This window comes from Tympanuchus pallidicinctus, unplaced genomic scaffold, assembly GCF_026119805.1.
Source record: "Tympanuchus pallidicinctus isolate F22 unplaced genomic scaffold, pur_lepc_1.0 scaffold28, whole genome shotgun sequence".
Lineage (NCBI taxonomy): Eukaryota > Metazoa > Chordata > Aves > Galliformes > Phasianidae > Tympanuchus > Tympanuchus pallidicinctus.
This window is the reverse complement of record NW_026294745.1, coordinates 5,778,598-5,805,002: the sequence shown is the minus strand read 5'-3', so window position 1 is coordinate 5,805,002 and position 26,405 is coordinate 5,778,598. Positions and strand designations below refer to the sequence as shown.

The following is a 26,405-nucleotide window of genomic DNA, read 5'->3' as shown; positions in this document are numbered from 1 at the left end:
CGCTCTGACATCTCACAAAATAAACAGTTGTTGTATTATCCCCTTGTAAATGAGACCACAGGATTGTAAACTTTGTTGCTTTTGGCTGCTCGCAGGTTTGGCAGACAATTAAACCAATTCATTAGTTCACAGAGGCACTTTTTTGGCCACGTCTGGCTGCGTGAAGTCATGCAGTGAGCACACTGGCTGCAGGGTGCACAGAAACCATTCTAGAGAGCTTGGAAGAGTTCGACTGCTGAAACTCCTCAGGACACGGTAGGAAAAACTGAGCTCTTGAGCAGACAGATGTGGCGAGGCGCAACCCCAGAGCCGTCCTCACACACAAACTGCCTCCCCAGCCAGCTGAGTGGTGTCACTGCTTTCTGACGCATGGCCTGCACAGCCCAGGAGAGCAGCACAGGCTTTGGCCTCCTCAGGGATACCAGCTGAGAATTCAGCTATGCCTTTCTTAATTTAAAATAGAAGCTGTAACCATCGACTTTATGATACTGTACCACCTCTTCTGTCCAGAGGGGCTTAGTGCAAAGCAGCAGCAGGTTGGATTCTTTGACAGAAGTTTCTCACACACTGTAGTATCTGACATCCATTAAACAAACCAGAAATTCAGAGCCATCTTAGTTTTGAAAAAAAAAGAGAAGAACAACAACAAAAACAAACAGCATAGATTTCCTCCTGTCTCCTTTGTTCTCTCTGCAGTGGTTATAGCAGACCTCAGCTCCTACAGCTGAGGAAGCATCAACACCATCAGGCAGGGAGGCAGGTGGTTGTCAGTGGTGTGTGCTGCTACTTGTGCATTGCCATAGGGCAGGAGATTGGCTTGTGTGCTTCTCTCCTTCCAAGAGCCCTCAGGGGCCTGACAGACAGCTCATGGCTTCCTGCACCCTGATGGGTTTGGTGGGAAGCTGCCCATCAGTGGCGAAGAGCATCCCTAAGTGCAGATGGGATGTTGGCAGCTTGTGGCTCACTCTAGTGAGATGCTAAGAACACAGATCCCAGAAAGGAACCTAGCATGCTTTTGGCCAGTTTTCTTCTATCTTTTCCATCCGTAAATAACAGGAATGAGAATTCCCAGGTGCTTAATTTAGGCATTAAACTTGCTATTTAGGGAACCACAAGATCTTTTGTTAAAAACGAAGGAACAAACCAAAACAGTACCTTACAACAAATCATCTGAGGATTCATTAGGCTGTTTCCTGCACCCCACCATCTCCCGGGTACTCCTGTTCCAATGGCTGGTCCATACCTGGCTGATGGAGATCACACATCACAGCAGCACACTGCTCAGACAACTGCAAGAGCTGCCGTCCCTCAGTTCTCTCCCGAGCTTGCTCGTAAGCAGAGGCTGCCTGAGGCACCTCACAGATCCCATCCTTTGTCCCACCATCATTTGCTTGCTATGACCCCTTCCTTCCCAAGTTGTCAATGGTCGAGGGAAGTCCCTCAGGAGAGGTCTGAAAGTATAATAAAAATGGTAAGAAGAGCACAGAATGAAAGCTCAACGGCGGTAGAAACGCATAAACCCCAGGAAGTTCTGTTACAGGCCTTTCAAACAGAAGGCGGCTCAGCTGGGGTAGCTTAAAGGAATAGGGCTGAATTAATTAGTTTCTCTGTTTAGGTAATAATACCATTAATCACGATGAACCGTTTTGTGAGAAGGCTGATATCCAGCCCAGCGTAATTCCGCAGGAATCCCACTGCAGTGCAGCGTTATTGACCGGTCATCCTCCGAAAGCGTAAGAGCAATGCCTCCAACTACAGCAAATGGCAAAACACCGACGTGCTTTTAATATTCAGACTGCCACATCATGATGAATTCCTCCAGCATCGCTGCGGCTGCAACAAGCAATCCTTCAGGAATGCCACGGTGGCACGGCACTGATTTAACGCTTGCTTTCCAAACTTTGCATGGGCCCAACGCTTCCACGGGGCATGGCCCAAGCTCAGATTTGCTGCAGTGTGCACTGACAGCCTGCGCTTTGGACTCTTTTGTCATAGAGGTTAGGGAGGCTGATTTGGTCAGGTCTGCCTTAGAGGTGATGTCAAGCATGACGGTGCATCAGACAATGGCAGAGGGGGACAGTTGCAGCCCCTCAGCCAGCATGACCAACGTCTTTATGCTGACTGCAGCACACTTTGCGCTTCCACCATGTGTTGCACGTTCCTCCGATTTCAGCTGGGAGAGCAGGTGCTGATTTTTAGTGCCTGTTTTGTCTTAAGCCTCCTTTCATCACATTCAGGACCCTGCCATTTTATTTCACTTTATTTTTTACGCTCTGTAACTTAGTCACACACAGACTTAAGAACAGAAGCCGTAACATGCTGTTAAAGCGCAGTCGCCCGCTGAGGGCTGGGGGGCTCGGAGCACCTCTCCACACCCCATAGATGTCTGCTTTCAGCCCACAGGAGGAGCTGGGGGGAGCAAACAGAGACACACATGAGAGCAGCTCGCGGCTGCGGCCCTCCCACAGCCACAGCTCTGTTGGTGAGCGGCTGCACAGAGCCTGGCCCTTCTTCTCCATCCTTCCCACCATTTGCACCGGGAGCAGAGACCCACAGGCCGAACTCAGCCCCAATTCCAGCACCAACCCCGGCGCCGAGCCGCCATCGCCGACCATCGGCCTCCGCTGGGCAGCGCCGGCCACTCACACAAACACACCACTGCCTTTTTCATCCAAAATCAATGTTGTATTTATCTTCATTGATCTACAAGGAAACTGAATGTTTAAAATTACAGGGGGTGCAGGGGGGAGGATGGGGAAGGGGGGGGAAACAAGAGTTACAGAGCCAAGAAAATAGTAGCGGATGGCTGAATTAACTAGAGAGAAAAAGCCCAGGATATATAAAACATGGACACTGAAAAATAAAATAAGGGAGGGGGGGATGGTACAGCAAGTAAAACATGGCAAAATTTACATATGGATGAAAAGTAAAATTGGAAATAAAAAATAAATCATGCCAAAAAGCAGTTCAAGGCAGAACCACACTGAAACAAACATTTGCTTATGGTCTTCATGTACTATAGATAATATATCAGAATTTCTTTTTTTTTTTAATCAACCATTAGACTTTTTTTTTTTTTTTTTTTTTTTGCACTCCTAAAATTCTACTTTGTCTTGTATACAGATTCCAATAAGAACACTGCACAATTAGCACAAGGGGTCCACGGAAAATTGTCCTTGCTTGCCAGCGATCCTGCCCACAACACAAAAAAAGAGAAAACAAAAAAGGAAAGAACAAAAACAAAAACAAAATCAGGAAAGGGTCTGCCGCATGGTACTGTGCCAGTTCCATCTGCTTGTGCCAGCTTGAAGAGTAGGAAACCAGAATGCCCTTCCAGGAGCGCGCCTCTCTCCCCTCGCCGAGCCGTCCCTTGTGTTTGTACAAAAATCCAGTCTCTTCCTTTGTGAAACACAAGCCGCCGCTTCCTGCTCACGTGCCGCTTCCACCGGTCTCCGTCGTTGCGAGTTGGTTGGTTTTGGGTTGTTTGTTTTTGAACCTTCCTCCCCCCAGCATCCACTACGACCTGCCTCCAGGTTCTTGCATAGTTGAAGTATATATGCCGTACGTAGCGCTCTGAGTGTGAATTTCTGACTGTGACAAGAGTATGAGTTGTAACCATGTTAACAAATAACCAGAGTGGTTCTAGAAACCATTTTTATAAAGTCTACCTATGTTAAGAATTTAATATTGGTGTACATTTATATTAACAGAATATTTACAGTTTGCTTTCTGTTTTTTGTTGTTTTTCTTTTGTTTAAAACAAGAAGTCAAAAAAAATTCCTCTTAAATTTCTGCATAATATAATAAGGCAAAAAACAAACAGTTTTGTACATTATTATTATTATTAATATTTTAATATATATCTGTAACTTCGGTTCCAAAGTACCAAGGTAAGTGATCGACGGGCCTCAGAAGGGAACCTCACAGTGGACTGTAAAACTACAGTATTTCCATAAATAATACTTTTAAGAAACCCTGGGTATTTTTTCTTAAGGATCTGAGGCCTTTAAAATGCAAATTTAACTAAAAACAAAAGCAAATTTCTCTTTTTTTTTTTTTTCCCCTAAGTGAATAAAGAGCACAAAATTAAAAAAAATACAAATCCATTAAAAATGTTTCTCACATTTGGGAAAAAATGTACAAACTTCTTCTTTTTAACTCGTATTTTTTTTTTTTTTTTTTTTTTTTTTTTTTTTTTTTAGCACAGAAACAAAAAACGAAACCAAAAATCAATACCTATATATTAAATTCCCGTTCTCAGCAACCTTCTTGTTGGAAAGTCTGCGCCCCGACCCCATTATTCATGGAAATGTGCTTAACTTCTACAAATTTTACATTAAAAAAAAAAACAAAACAAAAAGTTTACAGCAGTGCATTTTGTAAAAGGTTTTCTGTGTTTTTTTTCTTTGTTGTCGGTTTTTTTTTCTGTTTGTTGTTTTTTTCCTTTGTTTTTTTTTTTTTTTTTTTTTTTTTCTTCTTCTTCTCCTCCTTCCTTTTTCTTTGTGTTTTTTTTTTTTCCTTTCCCCGTCTGCTTTATGTACAGGAGAGTTCAAGGTTCCGTGCGGGGGACTATCGGGCCTCTACTTCTTTGGGGTTCCTAGAGGGGGAGTAGTCCCTGGACTCTGAGTTAGTGAGCGGGGTAGTCCTGCGGGGGGAGGCAGGCCGGGTGCTGCTCGCTGGCACGAGGGGCGGCGGGGCGCTCAGCGCCGCGGTCGGAGGGTTCCTGTTGAGAATGCCGTTGTGCATGGCGGTGGATGGACTCAGTCTGGGGTAATGCATCCCGCTCAAATGAGGCATGAAGGATGGCACGTGTGCCAGGTGGCTTTCGATAGGGGACGAGTGCAAGTGGTGCATTCTGGCACGCTCAAGTTCCTCCCGTAAGTGCAAGCGCTCCCTTTCCTCCACTTGCCGCAACCGCTCCTGCTCTCGGCGCGCTTCCAGAAGGTTCTCGTGGTTGTAGTCGTGCGGCTCCCTGTCTCTGTAAGAACGCTCGTGGTCATAAAACCCGGAGGTGGTGGGGAACCTGTGGATGGGATCCGTCCGGAGCTGGAAGTCCATCCGACGGTGCAGGTCCAAGCTCCGGTGGTAGGCATCTCGCAACGGGTCCCTCATGGGGTCCCAGGAAAACCCGGGGTGCGGCAGCCTCTCTCTTCCTGACAGAGGATTCATGCCGATGAGCGGGGTCATCATCCTGCTGCGGTCCAGCACGTTCATGTTGTTCATCTGGTGCACGCTGCCCATGGAGATGGGCATGGAGGCGGCCATGGAGGGAGGCAATGATAACCCGTGCAAAGTAGGGGGCGGGGGATGCTCCACCGATCGGGAGTGCTGTGAAGGCTCAGAGCCCACCACCAGCACGTCGCTGTCTTCCTTCCTCTCCTCTTTGACCTTGATGTCATTCTTAATCTTCTGCAGGTCACTGGGAAGCTCCGTCTTTCTCTCCATGTCCTTGCTCATTAGATTGGTAAGCTTCAAGCTCTCACTTAGTGCAGGTTTGCTGTATGGGGATACAGACTGGATTACTGGCTTTGTGTTGTCCTCAGAGGGTCTCTTATCATGGCTTGGAGTTTCCTTCACTGGGGAACGGCTCTCTTTAATCTTGTGTTCTGCTATGGGCGGCTCTCTCAGCCGGTCAGGGTGCTCTCGCTCTGGCTCTTTGGACCTTTCCCTTTCTGCAAGGCTCACCTGCCTGATGGGATCGCTGGAGGTTTGGCTGTTGCTGCGGATGAGATTGCTGATCTGATGCGTCACTGGAGCTGATGCCGGTGAGGATCTGTTTGAATGTCTGTTTTTATCCATGAGGTCTCTGTAAAAGAAGTGCAGATACATCCTTGGGTTTGTGCAAACAAAGATACACGTGATGCTGGACACGCACAGTGCTGCGCCTAGCTGCATTGTTTTAGATTGCTCAGAAAATGATCTGAAAAGCTCTGCTAGCATCAGCTACAGCTGCGGTATCCCCTGCGGGGGACGAACCACCTGCCTTAACGCAGCTCACCAGGCTACTTCACTGTCCACTAAGAAATGAAAAAGTGCGGATGGTTTATTGCTTTTTAAAGAAGGTGGTTATTGTGTGTGCACATCTCCTGCTGCCAGACGAAGATTTCCTTGGCTACAACTCTCTTTACTGCGTGGATCCTTTCCTAGAGCATGGATGTAGGCACACAAAACAGAACTGTTTTGGAAACCTATGGAAAATATGTGGGTGCTTCATGAGACAGCCTCAACAACTAGAAGCAGCTACGAGATGATGATTATTTTTCTGTGGAGCTGCAGTGAACTGTGTGTTGTTGGCATTCTGTCAATTGAGCCAAGTGCTTAAGGAAAACGTCCTTGCACAGGCCAAGAAAAGGAATGACGGCCTGCAATGAGGAGCAAGGGGTTCAAGGATAACCTCCACTGTGTAGAAGAAGCAGTGAGAACGGGATTTATATTTCTGCCTCTGAGCAAGCCAAACAGTTGCACTTATTCCCATGTCTTTAAGTGAATAAATAAGGCCACCTTTTAGAAGCACTTTGCTCTGAATGACAGATACTTTAAATGCAGAGTATCGTGGTGGGATTGAGAGAAGAGTGTTATGCTGGAAGGGCTCAGTGATGCCTTCCTTTTGTGCCTTGAGTTTGTGTTTGAGAGCCATAAGGCCAGAGTGCTGAGAACTGGAGGTGTTTGGGGGAGTTCAGTATTTATTCTTTATGATTACAGTTGCTAACCCGGATTTCTCTCTCTGTGGTAGTCCTGATTGCTGGCCAGGGATATAGGTTATTAAAATCATGTCCAAACATCGATGCTGGGGACAGCTTAGGCTGAATTAATAGAAACGTAATAGAGATGTTAACCTCTGTGTGAACACTCTTGAGAGTGAAGTAACCTTGGTTTAGAAATGATTTATGCTAAAGCCAACAAGGGAGCTTCCTATCTGAATGACTATTCATACAAGGGTGTCAGACAGTTTAACACTGAAAGCAAGATGATTCTCAGCCTATTGCTTCTATATAATCTTGTTCACAGGCACTGCCTGAAGAGCTCATTAAAAGCACTCCAGGCAAACTGCAAAACCCTGATCAGCAGTCAAATGCATCTAAGGCTTGCAGGCTTCTACTGCCCAAAAGAAATAGGCTGTTGGAGACAGCCAGGGTCTGGAATACAAAGAACTTCAAAATCAAAATGTAAAGCTTCAGAATCATAAAGCTGGAAGCTAATAACGTACCTATAGCTCAGGTGATACACTTCTGTCATCGTTACTAAGGGTTTGCCTGTAATTTTTTAAAATCACTTTTACTAATGAATTCATGCATGCTGCTCCAGATACAGACATTTGCATTTTTATCTCATTAACGTCCAGCTAACACTTGAGTTTATCAGTTTACCTGCATCGAGAGCTATGACTGTCTACAAAGGACCCATCACAATACCACTTCCACCCTTTCAGAATCTGTGGCACTGCTAAAGGAGGCTGCTAAAAATGGTCAAGCACCCCCGAAAGCTGCACTGACATGCTCACTTTCCCAACCTGGTGCTTTTTAGTAACCCGCTAGCAGGGAAGGAAAGAGAAGCCTGCTGTATTTCCACAGAGGACAGAACCTAAAAGGCAGGGGTTTCTTTTGTGCCACTGGTACTTACACTTATCTGGAGGACACGGCTATCAGCTGCTTCAGAGACAATCAGTGTTTTGCTTTGAAGGTGATTTTACAATGGGAACTGGCAGTGAAGGAAAAATGAGAAGAAATCCAGAGGAAAAAGAGAACCGGAAGAATAAACAGCTCAAAAGCACAGGCTGCTCACCTCTCTTTGTCTCTGTCGTCTTTACTCAGAGAAAGATCCCTCTTCTCGGGCTCCCGCTCCCTGTCTCTGTCATGGTTTGTCACCGAGGAGCTTCGCTCGGAGTCGCTCGGCTTGGGCCACTGCGGAGGCGTTGGGAAGGATGGCGGGGTGCGATGGAGTCTGTTCCACGGCTCATGGGGATTACTGAAATTCTGCAGGTTTGGGCCGTCTTTGTGAGTAAAAATGTTGTTGTGAGCTAGAATAACGGCGGGGGAGGAGGAAGGGTTAAAGATAATTCAAACCGAGTCATTACAGATGCATTTTGCACGAGACAAAGTAAAACCAGAGCTGTCCTTTCAAGACTTCTTAACATGGAGCTCATGGCGAGGAAGAGCTGCTAACAGGGCGTCAGAGATTCCTCTGGCGCTGGCCAAAGACCCACCAGCTCTTTTAAGGACACCGGTGGAGGAAGCTTTAGCTGTATACATCCAAATAACTCAGAGATGGCTTACGAAAGTGCACAGCTCCTTTTCTGCCCCCCACCCCTGCAAAGGTTCCAGCACAAAAGCAAAACTTCCTCAGCTTCCCTCACTGGCAAAACCGTTAATTTCTGGGTAGTTACAAGCAATCAGCCGCCTGCAGCTGGGTAGTCAAGGAGTTTATATTAAAGAAACCAGACTATTTGGTGGTACGTATGTATGTGCACAGAAACAGAGCTTGGCTGTAGGGTTTTTTAGAACAGTCACACGATTTTCCTCCACCAGTCTTGAACTGATTCCTGTCGCACCATGAGATGCATAAGCATGCTCTCTCATGTGTGGCTCCCAAGCATGTCTTGCCTACAGGTAACATGCTTTTGATGTGCAATCATTTTATACAGGTAATTCAAACTCCAGATATTGGTTACAGAGGAAATCTACACTCTGAATTAGGGGAAGCATCAGTAGCCGCCCCCCGTCCATCTCCACTGTTTGAAGGGTGTTATCTTAGATGCACACGGTGTGCCAGAGCTCAGCGGGTCAAGCAGCTCCAGCACCCCTAGGAACACACAAGGCAACAGCCTTCAGCAGTGAGGAGACACAGGGCACAGCTACTGATGTCTGTGACACGCAGAAAAGCTCCCACCGCAGAGACCTGGAAATCTTAGGTGCAGTGTTTTCAGATAGCAGAATGGAGGTTAGGAAATAAACTTCTTTAAAAACTACCACCAGCTGCTGTAAATATTAGCATGTGGCTTTTCTGGAAGGGATGTTTGTCTGCAGTAACCCAGCCAGTACTTACTCAGAGCATGACTGCCTAATCCTCCAAAGGCATTGCTGCCTAAGTTCCCAAGGCCGCTGAAGGTGCTTGACCTGCTAAATGGATCTGGAAAGGCAAACAGGGATTTAGCAGGCATTTAGCCAAGAATGTTGGAGAATGAAATGCACCCCTCCCCTTCTTAACGATCTGAATCCAAGAAGGATTAGGCCAGACTTTAAGCTGATCCTTCTCATCGCAAGGTTCTTTGCACAGAAAATTCCCAGCATGTTAAAATGGAGAAGGGATTCAGTGCTCACCCTGCAAACAGGTGCTGCAATAAACTTTTGTATGCCAGTCAGAGGGGAGCGAGAAATTAAGTTCTATAGCTGCAATTAAGGTGGCTGTTGCTAAATTGTTAACTCCCCTTCCCTGTCAGCAGTAATACCAGAAGCACTGCAATTGCTTTGAAAGAACGTAAGCAGACTCCTAGGTCAGCAAAATGAGGGGGATGCAGTGTCTCACTGTTATTTCTCTGTACAACCTTTTGCCCTCTGTATTGGTGCACAGAAACAGTCCTAACTGCTATGGACATCCATCCATACACCAACTAAACATGTGGGTCTGTTCGTGCCCAAATCCTCTCCCATAACTGCTTTCTTGATCATAGTGGTGGAAATGACAGCATGGCCTTAGCCTTACTAACACTTGTCCTTTCAAAAGTCCTGCCTTTTACTTCACTTGAGGCACCCATCACCAAGGGGTTCCTCTCCAAGTGCCCAACTCAGGTTTATACCCTCCAAGGACAGCTGCAGGCTAAGATCTCACTGCTCTCCTCCTGTTCATCTCGAAATAACTCCTGCCCACTGACTATGTCTGTCTTTTTACAGTGTCTAACTTGCCACGTTACGGGAGATGAAGTGCTTCCCAATTCCTCACGGACATCCTTATATTTACCATGCACAGGCAAACAGCCCAAACAGCTTGGAGCTTTACACCAACAGCTATTCACTTATTTACTTATTTTGAAATAGCTGTTCTTGCCCCTCCCCCTTATATTTTTTGTAGTTGGTGACTGCAGGGATACAGCTAGTTTTGACAGGATGTTCAGGAATTGTAAATGTGGGTATTTGCAACAGAAAGAAGAGTACTGGGTCATGTGGCATGCTACATTTACTGATTGGGTGAGTGTTACTACAACATTAATCAACAGAGCTTGATCTTTAATTGGCAACGAGCTGCTTGTGAGCTTTTAAAATGAGGAAATTTGAAAAAATCAAGCTCTACTTACTGCCAATTAGGAAACTGAAAGACTGGCACAATGTGCAGAACAGCTATTTGCCAGGAACTGTTCAGTGAACCTTAATAAAGAACATAGCCAAGAACTTTCATAGGTGAGAGAGGGTATGGGAGGAGCCCATGTCAAACTTGTTTGAGGTACCTCTGAAGTAAAACCTCCTGTTTCCCTGGGCACATTTCAACAACACAGAAGGGCTACAGAGGTCAGGTTTCAGCTTGGGTGCAGTGCTACGCACTCCCCTCTCAGAGGAGGGGGTCTGCTAATCCCACTCCTCTCCTCTGGAGATGAGAGAGGGTGGCTGGGCAGGAGGACTTCTGAGTGAGCTCCTCATCCCTAAGACAGTTCTACCCTCTCCCTCTGCTACTGCTACAGTGCCTCAGGCAGAGCCGTGCTGAGAGCCAGGGTCAGAAGTGTAAAGGTGAAGGCAGGGTTTACTTACACTTACCTGCCAAGTGGTTAGTAGGCAGGAAACTGCTGTGATGAGGTGAAGGACCAAAGGGGGTGGTGGCTGGATGCGTTGCACCTGTGAGAACAAGGTCCCTTTTTAGTTCAGTGGCAGGTGACACAGACCCTGCCCATCAAACTCAAGCTTTCACATCTGTCTCTGCAACCACAACCTCTCCCATGGTATTTCTTCCTCTCCTAGCCCACAGACATAGTGCCACAATGCCCTCTGGGGAAGTAGCAGCACAGCTCAGCACAGTACTTTACATTAGGTTGAGGAAAGGTGAAAGAATAGGCTGCAATGAGCTAGTCTGTCCCGCATTCCCAGGTGGACCAAGCTCATGCTCAGGTGGGTTCAAAAGGGAAAACCAGAGCAGAAAATAAAAGATTTGCTACTGGTGCAAGCAGACACACACTGAGCCAAACAGGTTTGCAACTGTATCACGTGAAAGCACTGTCCCCTGGCACAGGGATACGCAGGTTTTGGAGGAAGACAGATTCCCATATATACTGGAAATCAGTGTGTGTCTGGGAATCTCCTGGGCTTGACTTGAGCCCCTTGAGATCAGCACAGAACATTTTCAGGATGCACCTAACATCTAAAATTTGAATATTTGTCTTTCAAACGTATGCACAAAAACCCTCTGCAAAAATTTGGGCCATGATGTCCATTCAGAGCCTCCTCTGCCTGTACTTCTGCCTCAGCAAATAAGGCAGGATTATCAACTACCACAGCTTGCCGTTGCTGCCTGGATGTAACAACCTGTGCCTCCCCTGCAGAAAGCAAAAGTTGCCATACTGTCTCATCTTGTTAGAAACTCGTCATTCCGTACAATGACAGAAGCAGCACTTTCCTGAGGACAGGATTTTATGGAGGTGCTGGTCAATCCAGGACCTGGTTTTCCTTGGTGCCAGAGCTCGAAGTGCTGCAAAACGCACTTGTGTTCAGATATCAGCAGTCTATAAAGCCTGAGAGGGAGACAGTGCTTCCCATCCCTCACCAGCTTGGGCACCACAAACCTAAGCAGCCAGAAAATTAGTTGAGGAAACTTAAGAGAGACCACGGGTATGAGACCTGAAGTTATCTATAAACATTCTGACTGCTCCAATGCCTCAAGACAGATGGAGACTGTCATCTTCCTAATCCTTTAAGATTTCAGAAGGTGTATAATGGATGGGAGATTTCTTCAAAGGAGACGGCTTACAAACTCAACTACACGGGCTGATAATAAAAAATCCTCTGGAGGAAGCCGGCAGCAGCATTGCAGGCTGTCAGGTAGTTATTAAATATAGCGTCTGCCAGGCAGCCGCACATCCGTCCTGAAGACAGGTGGCCCTAAGATAACTTATGGCTCCCACAGTAACGAGGCAATGCAGCAGAAGCCATGGCTCACGTCGGCGACACGCTTGTTCGATAAGGTGAAAAGAATGCCTCAGATATTGCGGAGCAGAAGATTTATTCATCTCTGTATTACTGCTGCAATGTTTGCTCACCTCGATAGCACTCTGCCTGGAGTTAATGTGATGGCTGTTGTGATTAATACACTTGTGGACAAGCTGCTGTAAGGTTGTTTTTCTCCAATACAAGTTTTTTATTAATTTGCTATCTTTAATATATCTATTTCACACTCTTCCACTCTTGCTTTTATGAATGGAGAAGCGAGCCACGCTTGCATCTTTGTAAGACAAAAAGCTCAAGACACCAATTAGATTGGTGCTTTGATTCAACAGACTGTTTCAGCCCGGTAGGGTGGGGTAGACTCTGTCCAAGACAGCATTCAGCAGTAAAACCATACAGGAGGCACGATTCTTGTAATGACAACACTGGACAGACTGAGCCAGTGGTAAGGAAACAGCTGCCACAGGAGAACAGGTGGAGGGTTGTAAATCAGCTGTGCTCATGCATCCCAGCAGATGCAGTAAGTATCTCAGCTCCATACTATCAAAGTGTCATTATAAAGACCAAAATACAGGGAAGCGTTCAACAGCATGCAGCTGGAATCAGCAACAACTGTATGCAGTGGAAGCCTGCATTCGAGGTTTAAGACTTTTCATCCACAGGTAAGGTCTAAAGGACACTGAACCACTACTGGAGCTCCTGAAGGCCACCTGACACACACTCAGAAGTCATCTCTCACTGAGGCTTCAGCTCCATCCTGCTGTGTTTTGGTCCTGCTTGGGACCGAACTCACGGAACACTTCTAACCTCATTCATCTCAACAGTAATGATTCAATACTGCATCATAAAAGCACTGCACTTGCTGTCAATGAATTACACACATAAGGGGCTGAACTGCACCATATCAATTGTCAGCCCACTGAGAAGGCTGACTTTAGCATCTCAAACAAAGAAAATCAGCACCTGGCAAATGGGCACCGGCATGAAAAGCACCAGTGACCTCCAAAGAGAAAATGTCAGAGCTGCAGTCTCCTGTGGTCAGAAACATTAAGAACAGTACACTGAGGCTTACTGGACTTTTGTAATCGAATTAAGTGTAATTACTTCCACAACATATTGGAAAGCAATTTATCTACATAAACAGTAGTTTCTTCTAAAACATTCAACACTATTTTAAGCCTTAGAGATGGCTGCACTTAAAAATATGTAAGGGAATTCTACATTTACAAAACAAATGCTTAAAAAATACACCTTCTGTGCTATTTTTCAATTCTGTTAGTAAAGTCTTTCACTTTACAAATCCTCCAGGTTTCCAGAAAACAAACACAACTAGATGAGTGGATGAGCTAAGAAGAACACAGCAAATATAAGAGCAAGAAAGAAACCTAGGACCATTTCCAATCGTATGCAATGGAAACATTTTCAAGTGTTTTGTCAAAATTGCTTTTTAATATCCCTCCACAGTCTATTAGGGAGGCACATAAGCACACAGACACAACTTCAAGAGCCAACTGCTGCAGCTCAGTGATGCAGAGAACTCGCTCTGCAGGCTGCCAGCTCTGCTCCCACAGCAGGGCTCCCAGCCCCATCCCCAGTGCCTCCACATCCCCTGAAGCAATCCTGCCCACTGCAATTTTGAAGGCACACGCAGCTGCAGAGATACACTTTAAATGCAGTGGGTTGTTTTGTTTTTTCTTTTGGAGGGGTGGGGGGAGGAAGCAACAAATGATGAGCTGCCCTTACCTGTGGTAGAAAACAGAGGCCTGGCAAGGTCCTGTGGATAATGGAAGCCTGGAAACACTCCAGGGGCTGGAGGTCTGCTGAACAGGTCAAGTTTACCGCCTATCTCGAGCTTGTGGGGATCCAGCTGCATTTGCTGCCAAACAATACAAAAACAGTCTCATTATGCATTACTTTTTTTTTTAATGGGAGAAGAAGAAACGGAGCTGAGGCTTGTAGCTGCTTAGCACTGCCAGGGAGAGTTAGTAAGAGTGACAGCAGCAGCTCTGGTCACGTACCACAGCCACGCTCTGACAGCATCTATAAGGCCATTTCACTCCACAGCCTCTCAGCTGCCTGCCTCATCCACATGAATAAGGTCTGAAGTGAGCTCAGCCCCTCAGCACACTCTGGAGCATGCAACACGATACACCGAGCGCGCTGCACCGCGGGAGCAGTCAGCAGTCTCAGCCTGACAAAAAAATATTCTGAGGGCAGAAAGCTGCCGACAGAAGCCCTGGGAGCTGGGTGACGGACTCGTCTGGTTTGCTTTTCCAGTTTGGAAAGAGAGAGATGTTTTTAGACTGTGTCTTTCCTCCAGCCAGCATCACTCAGCATGAAGGTATGGGGAGAGAGATGAAGAAAACTGACTACGAGTCTCACCCAGGGGCTACTTTTACCCTTCCCCTACAGAAGTGAGCGTGGCCAGCCCAAGGAACTGCACCCAAGTCAACAACATGCATGCCTCTTGATAAGCATGCATCTCCAAGATATATTTACTTACTGAGAAAAAAAGACATAACTCTTAGAAGTACTTATTTAAGCACTTAATATTCCTCATTAATGGGAGAAAACCCTACAGCAGGACCTATAAAAAATGCCACTCTACAGAAGCCATATTAATTCTATTCTGTCTGCCACAGGGAGCTCTGAGCCCACAGCAGCACCTCGGTGTATCTGCATCTTGGTGACTCTCGAGGTTCACAGCCACCCCGTCTTCACTGCAATGCAGAAAGCCCAACAATCTCTAACATGGGAACTGCCAACCTCCAGGTCCATGTTTGGAAAAACATTCTCCACAGTATCAGTCACTTAATCCTTATTGGGATAATACTCCATATTCCACAGGAGGTTCTTGTACAGAAGGGAAATGACATTAAACATCCACGCTTCGTACAAAGCTGGACTTTGGGCAAAGCAGCCCTCCACCTCTCTTCTCTGTCTCCAAACACTTAAATTTCTCCTGCTCATTTGGTACCCTTCAGCTGAACTCCTTTGCCCTCAGGTAAACTATACAGTTGCTACAACAAATGTTAGAAGGTCTGAATGTGTTAGTTAATCAATACAGGCTTGCTTCTGCCTCATCTGTCACTACAACGTAACATGTAAGACTTGGCTTTGTTCCACAAACTGTCTGAATTACCTTTATCTTCTGCTGGTGATGGTAGATCTGCCAGGCGATCTGTACATGAACTGCACACCACTTCCCGGGTTTCTGCAATGGAAAACGCGAGAATTTAGATTAATTTATACGTTAGCAATCTACATCAGATAGAAGGTTTCATTTCCCTTTCTGTCTAGCAGCTAAGCAATGAGAAAGGCTGATGACTAAAATGGCACAACAGATGATAGACGTTTTCTGTACTGCAGCTGATGATGTTTAAATTAAGAAGGAAAGAAACAGGAAGAATGTGGGATGTGGGAAGTCTTCCTCATCTCATGGAGATCTGAGATCTCTCACTCTTGGCCCTTATTCTCATACCTGTGCTCTCTCCTTCATAAACTCAAAATAAATGGCTGCAAAGAACACTACAACATGTTGAAGAGAAAGGAGCTGATGCTTAACCATCCTGTTTCTGGAAAGAGCCCTGTCCATTCATCCATGCTGCACCGTGTCTGCAAGCTAACTCATGTGTGGTCATTAGGACTGCTTGCATTTGGAGAGGAAAAGTGTATGGACAAAGACTGAGCAGGGATGACCAGTGCCACAGCTGAATGAGTTACCATTTGTCAGCTGATCTGCAGTACCCACTACAGAGTGTTTTTGTGAAACATGAGAATCCCAGACAAAACACGGTGTCCTAAGCCACCATGAATGTGATCATTTGCGAATGCCTGCCCACGCTTGCAGTCCTTTATTTCTGTGACCCTTATTTCACACTGTGAACTATTAATGTACAAAAATGGATGCAAAACATGGATGGGATTCAACCTGTAAGTTATTAATCAGAAGTAGCTAAGAGCCATCAATGACATTTTGTTTTAAAGAAAAGATGAGCTTGAATTTTTCTACTGGACATGTTAAATGTCAAAAATACATGCACGTAATATATATAAAATCCCCCACAAACCTTACTTACTCTTACTGGTGGCCTGTAAGGGTCTGACACCTATGGAGAAAGCAGAAAGAAAACAATCAGTCATTCTAAAACTAGCAAGTATACAGAAAGGTGGGAAACTTCCTTCCTCCAAATAAGTAGAAGCATTCAGAAAGCAATGTTCCAGAGAAGTCCCCTGTGACAAGGGAAAACTAAAAGGCTTAAAGCAGGCTTAAAATTTCTCTTTCATTCCTTGCAGCAGACTCAACAGAATTTTATGATAAACAGTGCAGCTTCATACCAGTAAATGAACAGTACTCATGCTTTTCTGAACCTTGTAATTGCTCTGAAACGGAGTGCATGAAACTACTCTCCAAGTGATGCTTTGGGGAAAGTCCTTGAAGAAGTTTCCTGCCTCATTTCCCTCTGACTTTGTTTAAAAAAGTCAATACATCTCTTTGCATTCATGACTGGTGGAGGCTACAGTTGTCTCATCAATAAAAGAAAATTCAGTCCGGACTGCACTTTCAGACTCTTGAAAGGCTAATTTAGTTGTCAGCTGCTCTCTCTTTCTTTTAACGAGCAATCACTCCGTTTACTGTAAATCCAGAGAAGCCCAAAGGAAGGTGACACAGCGTTGCCTACCCCTGGAGTCTTCTGCAGCAGCGTATGGTGGACTGTGCCTGGTCTACCTGCCACGTCGATAGGGTTTGAAGTCTGAAAGACAAGAACAGAGAGTGAATAAAAGTGTGTCGTATCACCAGCTCATTTAACATCTCTATTAGATGTTAACAGCATGTTTTATTCCACGTTTGTACTGTGCTTCCAACACGCATATCGCTACATTAGTGCTAAATGTTATCTCTTACTGACAGCCAACAGCATTTAATCACTGTGTCATCAATTATTTAGCAGCAGAATTATGGCAGCACCCCTAAGCCCCCGTTGAAATACCAACCCTACTGTGCTAGGCAGTATGCAAGTGGATGGGAAGAGACAGTCCCTGCCCCCAGAAGCTTATTCTTTAGACAAAACAGGCAGCCAACAGGAGAGGAAACAAGAGAGGTGGATTGATTCCCTCAGTGTTTCAGGCAGCAGCCAGTACCACAGTCAGGAACAGAACAATTCAAGCATTCTAGTCCTGCATTCCACCTATTGGGCCGTGGCCTCTTTCCATCCAGGGCGAGAGGATACAATGGTTACAAAGGCAACAGCCCATCTATTTGCTTTGACAAGGCAAAACGAGAAACCTTAGAAGGTGCTTGTGGGTCTTTTATAGCTTTGCATTGTTTATCCCATTATTTTCCAGCAAGAATTAAACACTTCATTGAATGAATCCCTGTTCCTCCTCCTCCTCCGGCTCCCACCTGTTGCCCTGTCCTGGTCGGTCCCCCAGAACTCATTGCCTTCTCTGGAATTCATCCATCTCCCACTCCCAGATCAGCTGCACCTGGTGCCTCCACACAGCTGAGTGCACAGGGGTTAAACCTCATTCCCTGAGCAATTATTTGACTCACATTATAGGTCAAATTATGGTAGATTTCAACTGCGCAAGGAGCAACTAAAACTATGGGTGTGGAAGGTTTTCATTTATCCAGGGCTACGTAACTTCCAGATTCATTAAAAATAGAATTCTTGTGTGTGTGGAGGTAAGTCATCAAGCTCCCCAGGCAGAGCTGAGCTCCCGGGGCCAGTCTGACAGCTGAGGTATATGTAAGGTGGCAAATAAGTTACAGCTATCATACAGGCAAGAGCTTTCAGATCACAACACGTTAATAGCATGGTGTCATCCTGTCCCTTTGTCCCCTGGAGAAAGATGTGAAAGCTTCCTCCAGCAAAGCACACTGAATACTTCTGACCTTTTCAAGTTCTTAGCTTGTGAGAAATGCCTTTGGGAAACTCACTGAGAAGTTTACCGTCAGCCTGGATTTATGTGCAGTGGATTTACACACACAGCTGTAGGCAACTGACACGGGAAGGGGAAAAACAAAACCAAGACCTCTGCTCTGGAAACCAAGAAGTGCAGGATTCAGCATGCCAAAACCAAGCCATCAGCTCTGTAGTGGTTAAGAAGGCTTTGGTCAAACAGCTTAGGAGGGAGAGCACAGAAAAATGATGCAGTAACAATGCAACACACTTGAGTGGCTTTGCTGAGCAGTTCAACTCCGTCTCCTCTACAAAACTGGAAACCAACATGCCAAAGTGGCAGATCCATTTCTCAACTTTTTTTTTTTGAGATGTTAGATTGCAAGCAAATACAGCACTGTCCAGAGATCAAGTGCTGTTAGTGAGTAACCATCGCCCCAGAGTGTGACCCTGAGCTGTTTACGCTCAGACGACCAAAATTCTTTTTATCTGTCATTAAGATGAATTAAATCTGCATATAATATGGCTCTGATTAAAAATGTCAATGTGCCTGCTTTTTCCTTCTTGCCATGCAATTGCTTCTCTGCGATCTACTGGCATTTTACAGTAAGATGGTATCTATAAAACTGCAGTGAAGGTGGAAGCCAGAAGAGCATGCTGTCTGTGCAGCAGAAGCTCCTCATTAACAGCAGCCTTATGGCAAAACTCAACTCTCTTTTCATGCGAGAAAAAAACTGTCATTTCCACATAATTTGTGCAGCTTTGCTTGGGAAATAAAGTTCAGATCTCGACAACTTGGGGTCCAGAGGGAACTACTGGCTTCCATGCAAGAACAACAACAATCTCGCCCAGGGATACCTACGTCCTTTCCCTCTTGCTCCCTCTGCTTAGATGCAACTGCTACTCTCCCAGCTCTGCAGTCATTACGTACAGCACTGCTGTCGAACAAAGTCATTTTAGAGGCTCTGCTATTTGCAATTTATCCAGGAAAAAAAAATAATTTAAAAGATTAGGTGGGCACTGAGAAAATATCTGAGGTTCTAACAATAAAATGAAATTAATTGGGAAGGCTGCAAGAGACCTTACTTGCAGAGGTTGGTTACTGACCTCCACTGACATCAGTGAGAAAAGCACACTGCACAGTCCTACCTGGCTACAGAAATGACCTTCCAAATGCTATCAGAACAGCACTGGTTACAGTGCTAGTCCTTAAACTCCTCTAAGACAGCAGCAGAGCTCTATGGAGATGCAGTTCAAGGTAAGAAATCTCTAAAATCACAGCATGCGAGGAAGATAAACACATGGCACCTTAAAAATGGTAGATGCTCTATTTTCAAGCCAATGCTGTGTTCACATTTCTTGGCTGGAGGGATTTAACACTTCAGATAATAAAAAGACCAAGTATGGGAGAAAAAAAAACAGTGCACACCACAGAATTCACTGAAAATGGTGGTTATCATGGCAATACCTCAAAATGCCAGTCAGTGCCAGCTGCAATGATATGTTACATGCGCAGTGCACCTTTCAAACATTATCAGCAGGAAGGGTGCAGGCATTAATCGACCCTTACAAAGCTACTAAAAGATAACATTATGGATGAGGAAGCTGAGGAACAGAAGATTCAAGCAACTTGCCCAAGGTCAGAACAGCACAGGAGCTGGGAATAAAAATTCAGATCCTTCACACTGCTCTACCCATTTCTAGCTGTCTCTTCCTATTGTTCTCACACTTGTACAGTCAATTTTTCCTTCTTTCTGGGAATAAACACAGCCCATCTTTTGCAACCTCAGTCTGCTAAATTTATAAAATGATTTGAGATTCATCGGTGAAGTATTAGCTGTAAATACGTCAATCAAATAATGCATCTGCCTGCATTCTTCTCCTCCAGGTTGAGCTGACCTCCCGAGTGAACCACTCATCCTTTTCCAAGGAACAATCTGCAGAGCCAAGAGAAAACTTCTGCTCAAGCGCTGGCTGCTTTGTGTAGAGGACGCTCATTGACCTGTGGGCTTCCAGCCCCGTGTTGCACTCCTGCTACTTCAGTCATGTGCTACAAAATCACCAGGGACACGACTCTGAATACAGTTTCTCTCCCAGCAAAAGAACAAAGCCTTCAAAGAAGAAGTCTGTACCTTCGGTTGAAATGCTCCCTGAAGTGACCCAAAGGGACCTGAATGTGGAAGCATGGGTGGCATTCCAGGCATTGCTGGAGGATAGGTTGGAAAGAACTACAAAAGAAAAAGAGATGCTTATGTCACAGGACGACTTGAACAGCAGTGGAGGTAGGTGCCAGGCCTGGCACATACAAAAATAGTAAAGTGTCGAACAAGTGCCACAGTGAATATACAAACTAAATTTGCTATCAAAATTTTTAAGAGCAAAGCCAAAACTTGGAAAATGTGATCATCTGATGAGTTTTCTCAATAGTGCTGAACGTGTCTGCCTTTAAAATTTGAGGAACTATCGCAGGAAGCACAGAGCATTCACCATTCTTGGAGGAACTGGAGTAATTTGGCTTCTATGTTCATTTTTGGTTAGCTTTGTGGTTTTCTGGAGTAGAAAACAAATTGATCCTGTTTGGAAATACGATCTGCTTTCATTTTCAAAGCAAAAAAGAACCACAAGATGCTCTACTGCACACTAACCACAGGCAACATGCACACTGCCTTGAGGTTGTGTGGGCTGGGGTAAGTTTTGCTTAGGTCTCTCCTGAGCACGTACAGCAGCTTTTCAAGTCCTAAAACGTAACAGTTTTGTGCTTTGGAGCAGTGGGGAGCACCGGGAAGAAACCACCAGTCTGACTTACTCCTGTGACCTGAGCAAAATCTTGTGAAAGAGCCATGCACAACGGGCTGCTGCACTGTGAGAAGCACCAGCTGCAAAGACACTGCAATGACCACCGATTCAGCAACCCCTGCGCATTCCCTGCCACACCAGGCACAGCAATACAGAGCCGCAGCAGCAAAAATGCAGTAGACAAAGATTAAAAAAAACAACAAAAACTGAAAGAAAACTGTGTACCTTAAAAAATAAACCGAGACGGACAAAGAGCTTAGAATGAATGAATCAAAACACTACTGATCAACCAAAACAAGCAGAAGAGCAAGCAGAACCGTTAACAAAGACACCACCTAGAAACGTAAGCACTCACGTTGGAATGTCGAAAGTAAGGGTTGTCTAATTTGGGAGCGTACTTGTCAAACTGGAAAGGAAAAACAGAAAGGAAAACAGGTGAGTTTGTTTTCGGCAGTAGTGGACACATCAGGATTTCAACACAGACAAATCATCACGGCCCATCTGAACAACACTTAACAGAGCAGAACGGACTGATTATCGCATAGTTGCTCATCAGGGAGCCGACTGATTTCCCAGAGCTAACGGGGATGGAAAGGCACTGCCCCCACTGTGCACTGGGTGCCGCCAAGTCCCCATGTGGAATCCAGCCAGGAGGCACCATGTGTTGTGTTCCCTCTCTCTGAAGAGAACAGCCCTGGTCTCTGCACCCCAGCGAAAGGCAGGGGGAGTTCTGCTCCAGATCCAGCCCTGGGACCTATCCCTGGAGCACTGCACCACGCCACCGACTCGATGGAGAGGAATGGGTTCCATTAGACTATAATCTCCACCACGGGGCAACCGATATCTGCTGTCTGTTTTCTGCAATTCTCCAAGCGTCAAAGTTGTTTGGAAACAATTTCAGAACTGGAAAAGGGTTTAATGGCTTTAGATGCACAAATATCTTTTTTTTCCCTCCTCTGTAAAAGAGAGAGTTCCCCGGAGAAAGGCTGATTGTTAACCTCTGCCTTTCCAGCATGGGGCTTTAACACCTCCACGTGTGCAGTCTGTGCCCCGTATTTATTTTTATGACCATTAGTCCTGTACCACCTTGGAAGCAAAAGCAAAGCATATACACATCACACTTCAGAACAATATGTACATTCCGCTGGGGAGGAGGGAGCGGGGAAGGAGGCAGGGAAAGGAGCTGTAGGACCCCATGGAAAGCTGCTTATTTTACAAGTCAGCTGCTGTTTCACACTCCTCTACGTGCAGGAGAGTAGATTCGTAATTTCATTAATTACAGTTATTACTGGAGTCATGTCCCCTCCAGAGTAAATACCAAAAATTACCAAACACATGCAGCTGTAAATTTCAACACTCTTCTCTGGTGTTGGGATTAGCAGAGCTGATCTAGTGCAATATAAGAAGATGTGAGTGAAATATAACAAAAGAGCTTTGCAAGCTGTTTTTGCTATGAAGGCTGACATCAGTGGGACATGGGTGGGAGGGCAGTGAGCTGTGGCAGGATCAGCTTTCAGCATTCTTAAATAACACAGGAGATTTCTGAGAAAAGTTCTGAGATTGTTTGACACAGATCAAGAAAACGGGGGAAGGTGTTTACACACGAGTAGACCGTGCAAACACCTGGGGCTGCTTTCTGAGTGGAGGATATTACTTTAATTGTCTTGCTGCTAAGCAGATTACAACCCAAGAATGTCATCAGGCAATCAACAGTGGGAAAGAAAAGTGAGAAACATTATGTTCAGTTCATGGTAGTTCTTCCCAAATGCTGCTTTTGCTGTTAGTCCTCATTTTTGCTTGCCTTAGCAGATGATGGCTGCTTCCACCTTTTAGACACAGTGTGAAACTGAGAGGGAAAAAAGCTGAATCTTGTTCTTTCAACCTAACAAAGTAATTGCCAGAAATGGAGGGAGAGTGTGTTTTAAAGCACTGACAAAACCCATTTGTGGTGGATCGCTAACAATTTTATAACAGCTGCAGCAAAGCCTCGTTGTGCCACTTCAGTGGAAAAAGGCTGAGGCTTATTAGGTGGCCAAAGGGATTTCTGCTACAAGCAGCAGCCAAGCACCACTTAGCGCTTGTTGAGGTGACCAAATAAAAATGCCAAAACCGATACAGATTTGGGAATTAGGAGGAAGAGGGACAGCACTTGCATCAAACAGAAGAGACGCTGAGTTGTGATGGGCACGGATGGCATCGCAGCCACAGGGATGTGCCCTGTCATGGCAGCCACCAACTTCGTGGTGCCCTTGTTGGCTTGCTTTGGTGTGGGGGAATGGGGAAGCGAAGTACCCAGAGGGACGGCAGGAAGGGGAGGTGCAGGGGCTCCGGGCTTCTCATGGGCAGCAGCCAGGGGCACCTGGGGCTTGGGATGGGGACCCTGGGGAGTGCTGGGCCCTCTCTGGGGCTTCGCAGGAGGGGCGGGGGCAGCACGCCTGGCTGGAAGGAAGAGGAACTTGTTTCCTTTTGACAAGAGCGGGTTAGGCTTTTTGACCAGAGATGCTCTACTTATCCTCACATTTTGGGCTGGGGTACGCACCATGGGAGGTGCAGAGGGCGGCATGAGCGGCGTCTGGGGCAAGCTGGATGGAAAAGGAGTGAATGTGTGCTGGTGGGTGTGTTGGTGCTGATGCGTGTGTTGGTGCTGGTGAAACTCCGCTCTCAGCAGCGGCACCGGGCCAAGTGAGGCAGCGGCCCGGTCCGAACTCTGAACCAAAAACCGGTTGTTCAGCTCTTGCCTGAGCAGTTCGTGATCTAGAGGAGAGAGAGAGAGAAAAAAAAAAGACACAGAGGCCCGTGGGCCTGTGAGTACCACAAAGATGGAGGAGAAAGAGTCAATATTCACCTGGCATTCCCTGTTTCTGCAGGTCATGCTGTGGTGGTTTTCTACGTGAGGACTCATTGGTGGAGGTAAGAGAGATGCCTGTGACAAAGTACCAATCAGAATCCCCGAATGAGGCTGGCAATACATGATTGGTTGGTTGAATGATATCAACAGGCTGGTATCTAAAGACAAGAGAGAACACCATGAGTCATCACAGCAGAAAACATCATCTCGGGGCTCAGCAAGCAGCCGCCCGCGTCCCCCCCCTGCCCACCCCGGGGCGCTCAGCCCCCACCTCAGCCCTTCCCCTGCGCTCGCTGCCAACGCACCGACCTGTTTCCTGCCAGCTGTCCCCATCCAGGGGCGTACAACCGCACCGGGTGGACGGCAGCCCTATGCATAACTTACAGTTTGACATGCGTGGAGTTAAAGGACAAACCGTTGCGCGGGGCCAGCAGGCAGCGCGGTGCCGATGCGCTCGGCCGGCTGCTTCCCTGCAGGACAACCTCCCCCTGCACATGGCGACCAGGAACCCATCCCCGCTCTCTGAGGCGTTCTTTGCAAATCGTCTTTTTTACTGAGGCCCTGCACACTAAGGAGTAAACTTCCTCAGTTTCTAACAGGCTGTATGCTGCAGTGTTTTGTCCTCGCCTACAGGTTTTTCTCCCTGTAGAAAATAAGGAGGAATTGGCGGGAAGAGGAGAAAAGCTGAGCTGGCACAGGAGCTCATGGAAGCTGCAGTGACGGCTGGAACACAGCGCTCCGCCCCACAGCAAGGGGCCAGTGCTCAGTACTGTCCTCTGAAGAACCACTCAACCTGCCCTGACTGTACTCCAGGGTAATGGAAGGTACCAGCCCTTCAGAAATGACTGAGGAGAATAAAAACAAACGTCTGCTTGCCCAGAAATGTCTGCTGGTGTCAATTAAATCCATCTGTGATCTTGCCTAACAGCTTCAGACAGGTGCCAGCCGGCATCCAGCATGCCAGGCGCTCTGTAAGCTGTGCACAACCTGTGCCGTGAGCTGTGGGTGATGGGCACCATTCCTGACTGACTTCTTGTGACTGAACTTACACTGACCCTCCTTTCTCACGGTCAGACCCCGTCTGAACGGCAGCACTGGGTATAAAGGGGCAAAAGAATACATGCTTATTATTGCATATTCCACAAGCACTTCTTTCACTCCAGTATTTTAGAGTACCACTGGAAGAATCTAAATCCTTTTCCGAATTGACATCATTAAGCTCTTCAAAAAGAGGCACTCTGATCTAGGATCTCAAGGTCTCTACTGACACTTGGAAGTGTATATTCCATTGAAAGCCACTGTTGAAAGCATATTTTGGATGCCTAATTCATTTGCTTTTGAGTAATAATGTGCTGCTAAGAGCAGGGACCGTGCATTGCTACATTCCGTATTAATAATATTTACACATGGACAGAAACGGAGAGCAGAATGTGCATGTACTTGTGATGCTGAAGACTAAGGCATTGGACCACATGAGTCTATAATGGGCTCCACTCCAAAAAAGGTGAGAGCACTTAGGGCCAAAACCTACTGTTATTAGAGAATATAAATATCATTTCATATGCGTGTTGTGTTTACGCATTTAAATCTGGCACAACTTAAAGAAATGGAATCCTTCTGTTAGCATCAAGATAATCCACTTTCTATTTTTCTTGAGGGAGACATAAAAGCAAGCTGGCAGTTCTAAGTGCTCTGATACTCCGTTTCTTTAAAGAGACTCGAAGGCAGACTGATAGATTTGGCTCCGGCTCACTGTCCTGCCCCATGGTTTTGGCCTCTGCTGGGACAAGAAGAGGCCCACAGATGCTCAGAGAAGCAGCACGGCACTTGGAGGAATGGCTGCTGCAGTTTACAGATGGGACTGCTGAGTAGTAACCCAGCTCCGCGAGTGCAGAGAAATGTAAAGTCAGAACTCAGTTCTTGGGCCTGCCAGCGATGCCTGGTCCCATGGGCCTGGCTGTGTAGAACACAGCTAGGAGCACACTCTGGACTGCTCAAACACTACTGTTAAGTGTGCACACATGAGCTGGGCCTGGAAGCAAAGGGTCAACTCTGCTGATGCTGCTAGATACCCTCATTCAGCAGAGAAGAAACAAAGATTGGTGTTTCCTCTGTGTAATACACTAGAGCCACTCTTGAGGCCTCTGAAAGGAGGCCCACGTGATGGCTGCTCCTAAGTTACTTGCATAAGCTATAGATTTCCAGAGGAACAAGTACCACCAGAAGTGCATTCTTGCTATTCTGAGATCTGAACTTTTACCATCAGTGAATGCAGGAACTTAGTGATTTGCTCTTCTTGCTAAGAGTGACAAATTGACTTTTAAGGAAGAACACTTTTTTCTCCAAAGCAGGGGAAATAAAAAGACAGTAACAGGAGACTTGAAAGCTCCATGCTCTCTTGTAGGCTTTTCTAAGCTGGTGCATTTACTGTGAGCACACATACACTCGAACAGCACAGCAAGGACCGTGCTGCAAGTGGTAGTTGGCTCCTACCTCTCTAGGCTACTCAACAACATCACTTGCTTTTAAGAAAGTTTTATGTGAATGACAACAGAAGCTCCTGGATATGTGGGCCTCTCTGTATTGATTTTATGATGTGCCTGTTTGCAGGCATTTCATACAATGCAGACAAGAGGCATTTCATTGTCTGCAGGTTAGACACTCAGACCTTTCCCTCCACTAACTTAGGCCTCTCCAGCTTCAATTGCAGAAGAAATC

At 46.1% G+C, this 26,405-nt stretch overlaps 1 protein-coding gene across 28 annotated transcripts in view; it reads right to left on the bottom strand.

The window, feature by feature from the left end:
- Positions 1 to 3,014: 3,014 nt before the first annotated feature.
- The window catches only part of FBRSL1 (fibrosin like 1), a 418,694-nt gene continuing 395,303 nt past the window's right edge, over positions 3,015 to 26,405 (bottom strand). For 13 of the 28 annotated variants that reach the window (XM_052691244.1, XM_052691232.1, XM_052691238.1 and 10 more), the window contains 11 exons: positions 23,358 to 23,593; positions 21,195 to 21,245; positions 20,176 to 20,271; positions 16,823 to 16,894; positions 16,211 to 16,249; positions 15,283 to 15,354; positions 13,884 to 14,016; positions 10,737 to 10,820; positions 9,043 to 9,126; positions 7,783 to 8,017; positions 3,015 to 5,806 (listed from right to left, as the gene is read on the bottom strand). In XM_052691244.1, coding sequence (XP_052547204.1) covers positions 4,570 to 5,806; positions 7,783 to 8,017; positions 9,043 to 9,126; positions 10,737 to 10,820; positions 13,884 to 14,016; positions 15,283 to 15,354; positions 16,211 to 16,249; positions 16,823 to 16,894; positions 20,176 to 20,271; positions 21,195 to 21,245; positions 23,358 to 23,593 — 2,339 coding nt within the window. In that variant the 3' untranslated portion in view covers positions 3,015 to 4,569. Of the gene's footprint in view, positions 5,807 to 7,782; positions 8,018 to 9,042; positions 9,127 to 10,736; positions 10,821 to 13,883; positions 14,017 to 15,282; positions 15,355 to 16,210; positions 16,250 to 16,822; positions 16,895 to 20,175; positions 20,272 to 21,194; positions 21,246 to 23,357; positions 23,594 to 23,684; positions 23,846 to 26,405 lie in introns of all 28 variants that reach the window. The other 15 variants (XM_052691231.1, XM_052691253.1, XM_052691234.1 and 12 more) reach the window with 14 other exon arrangements.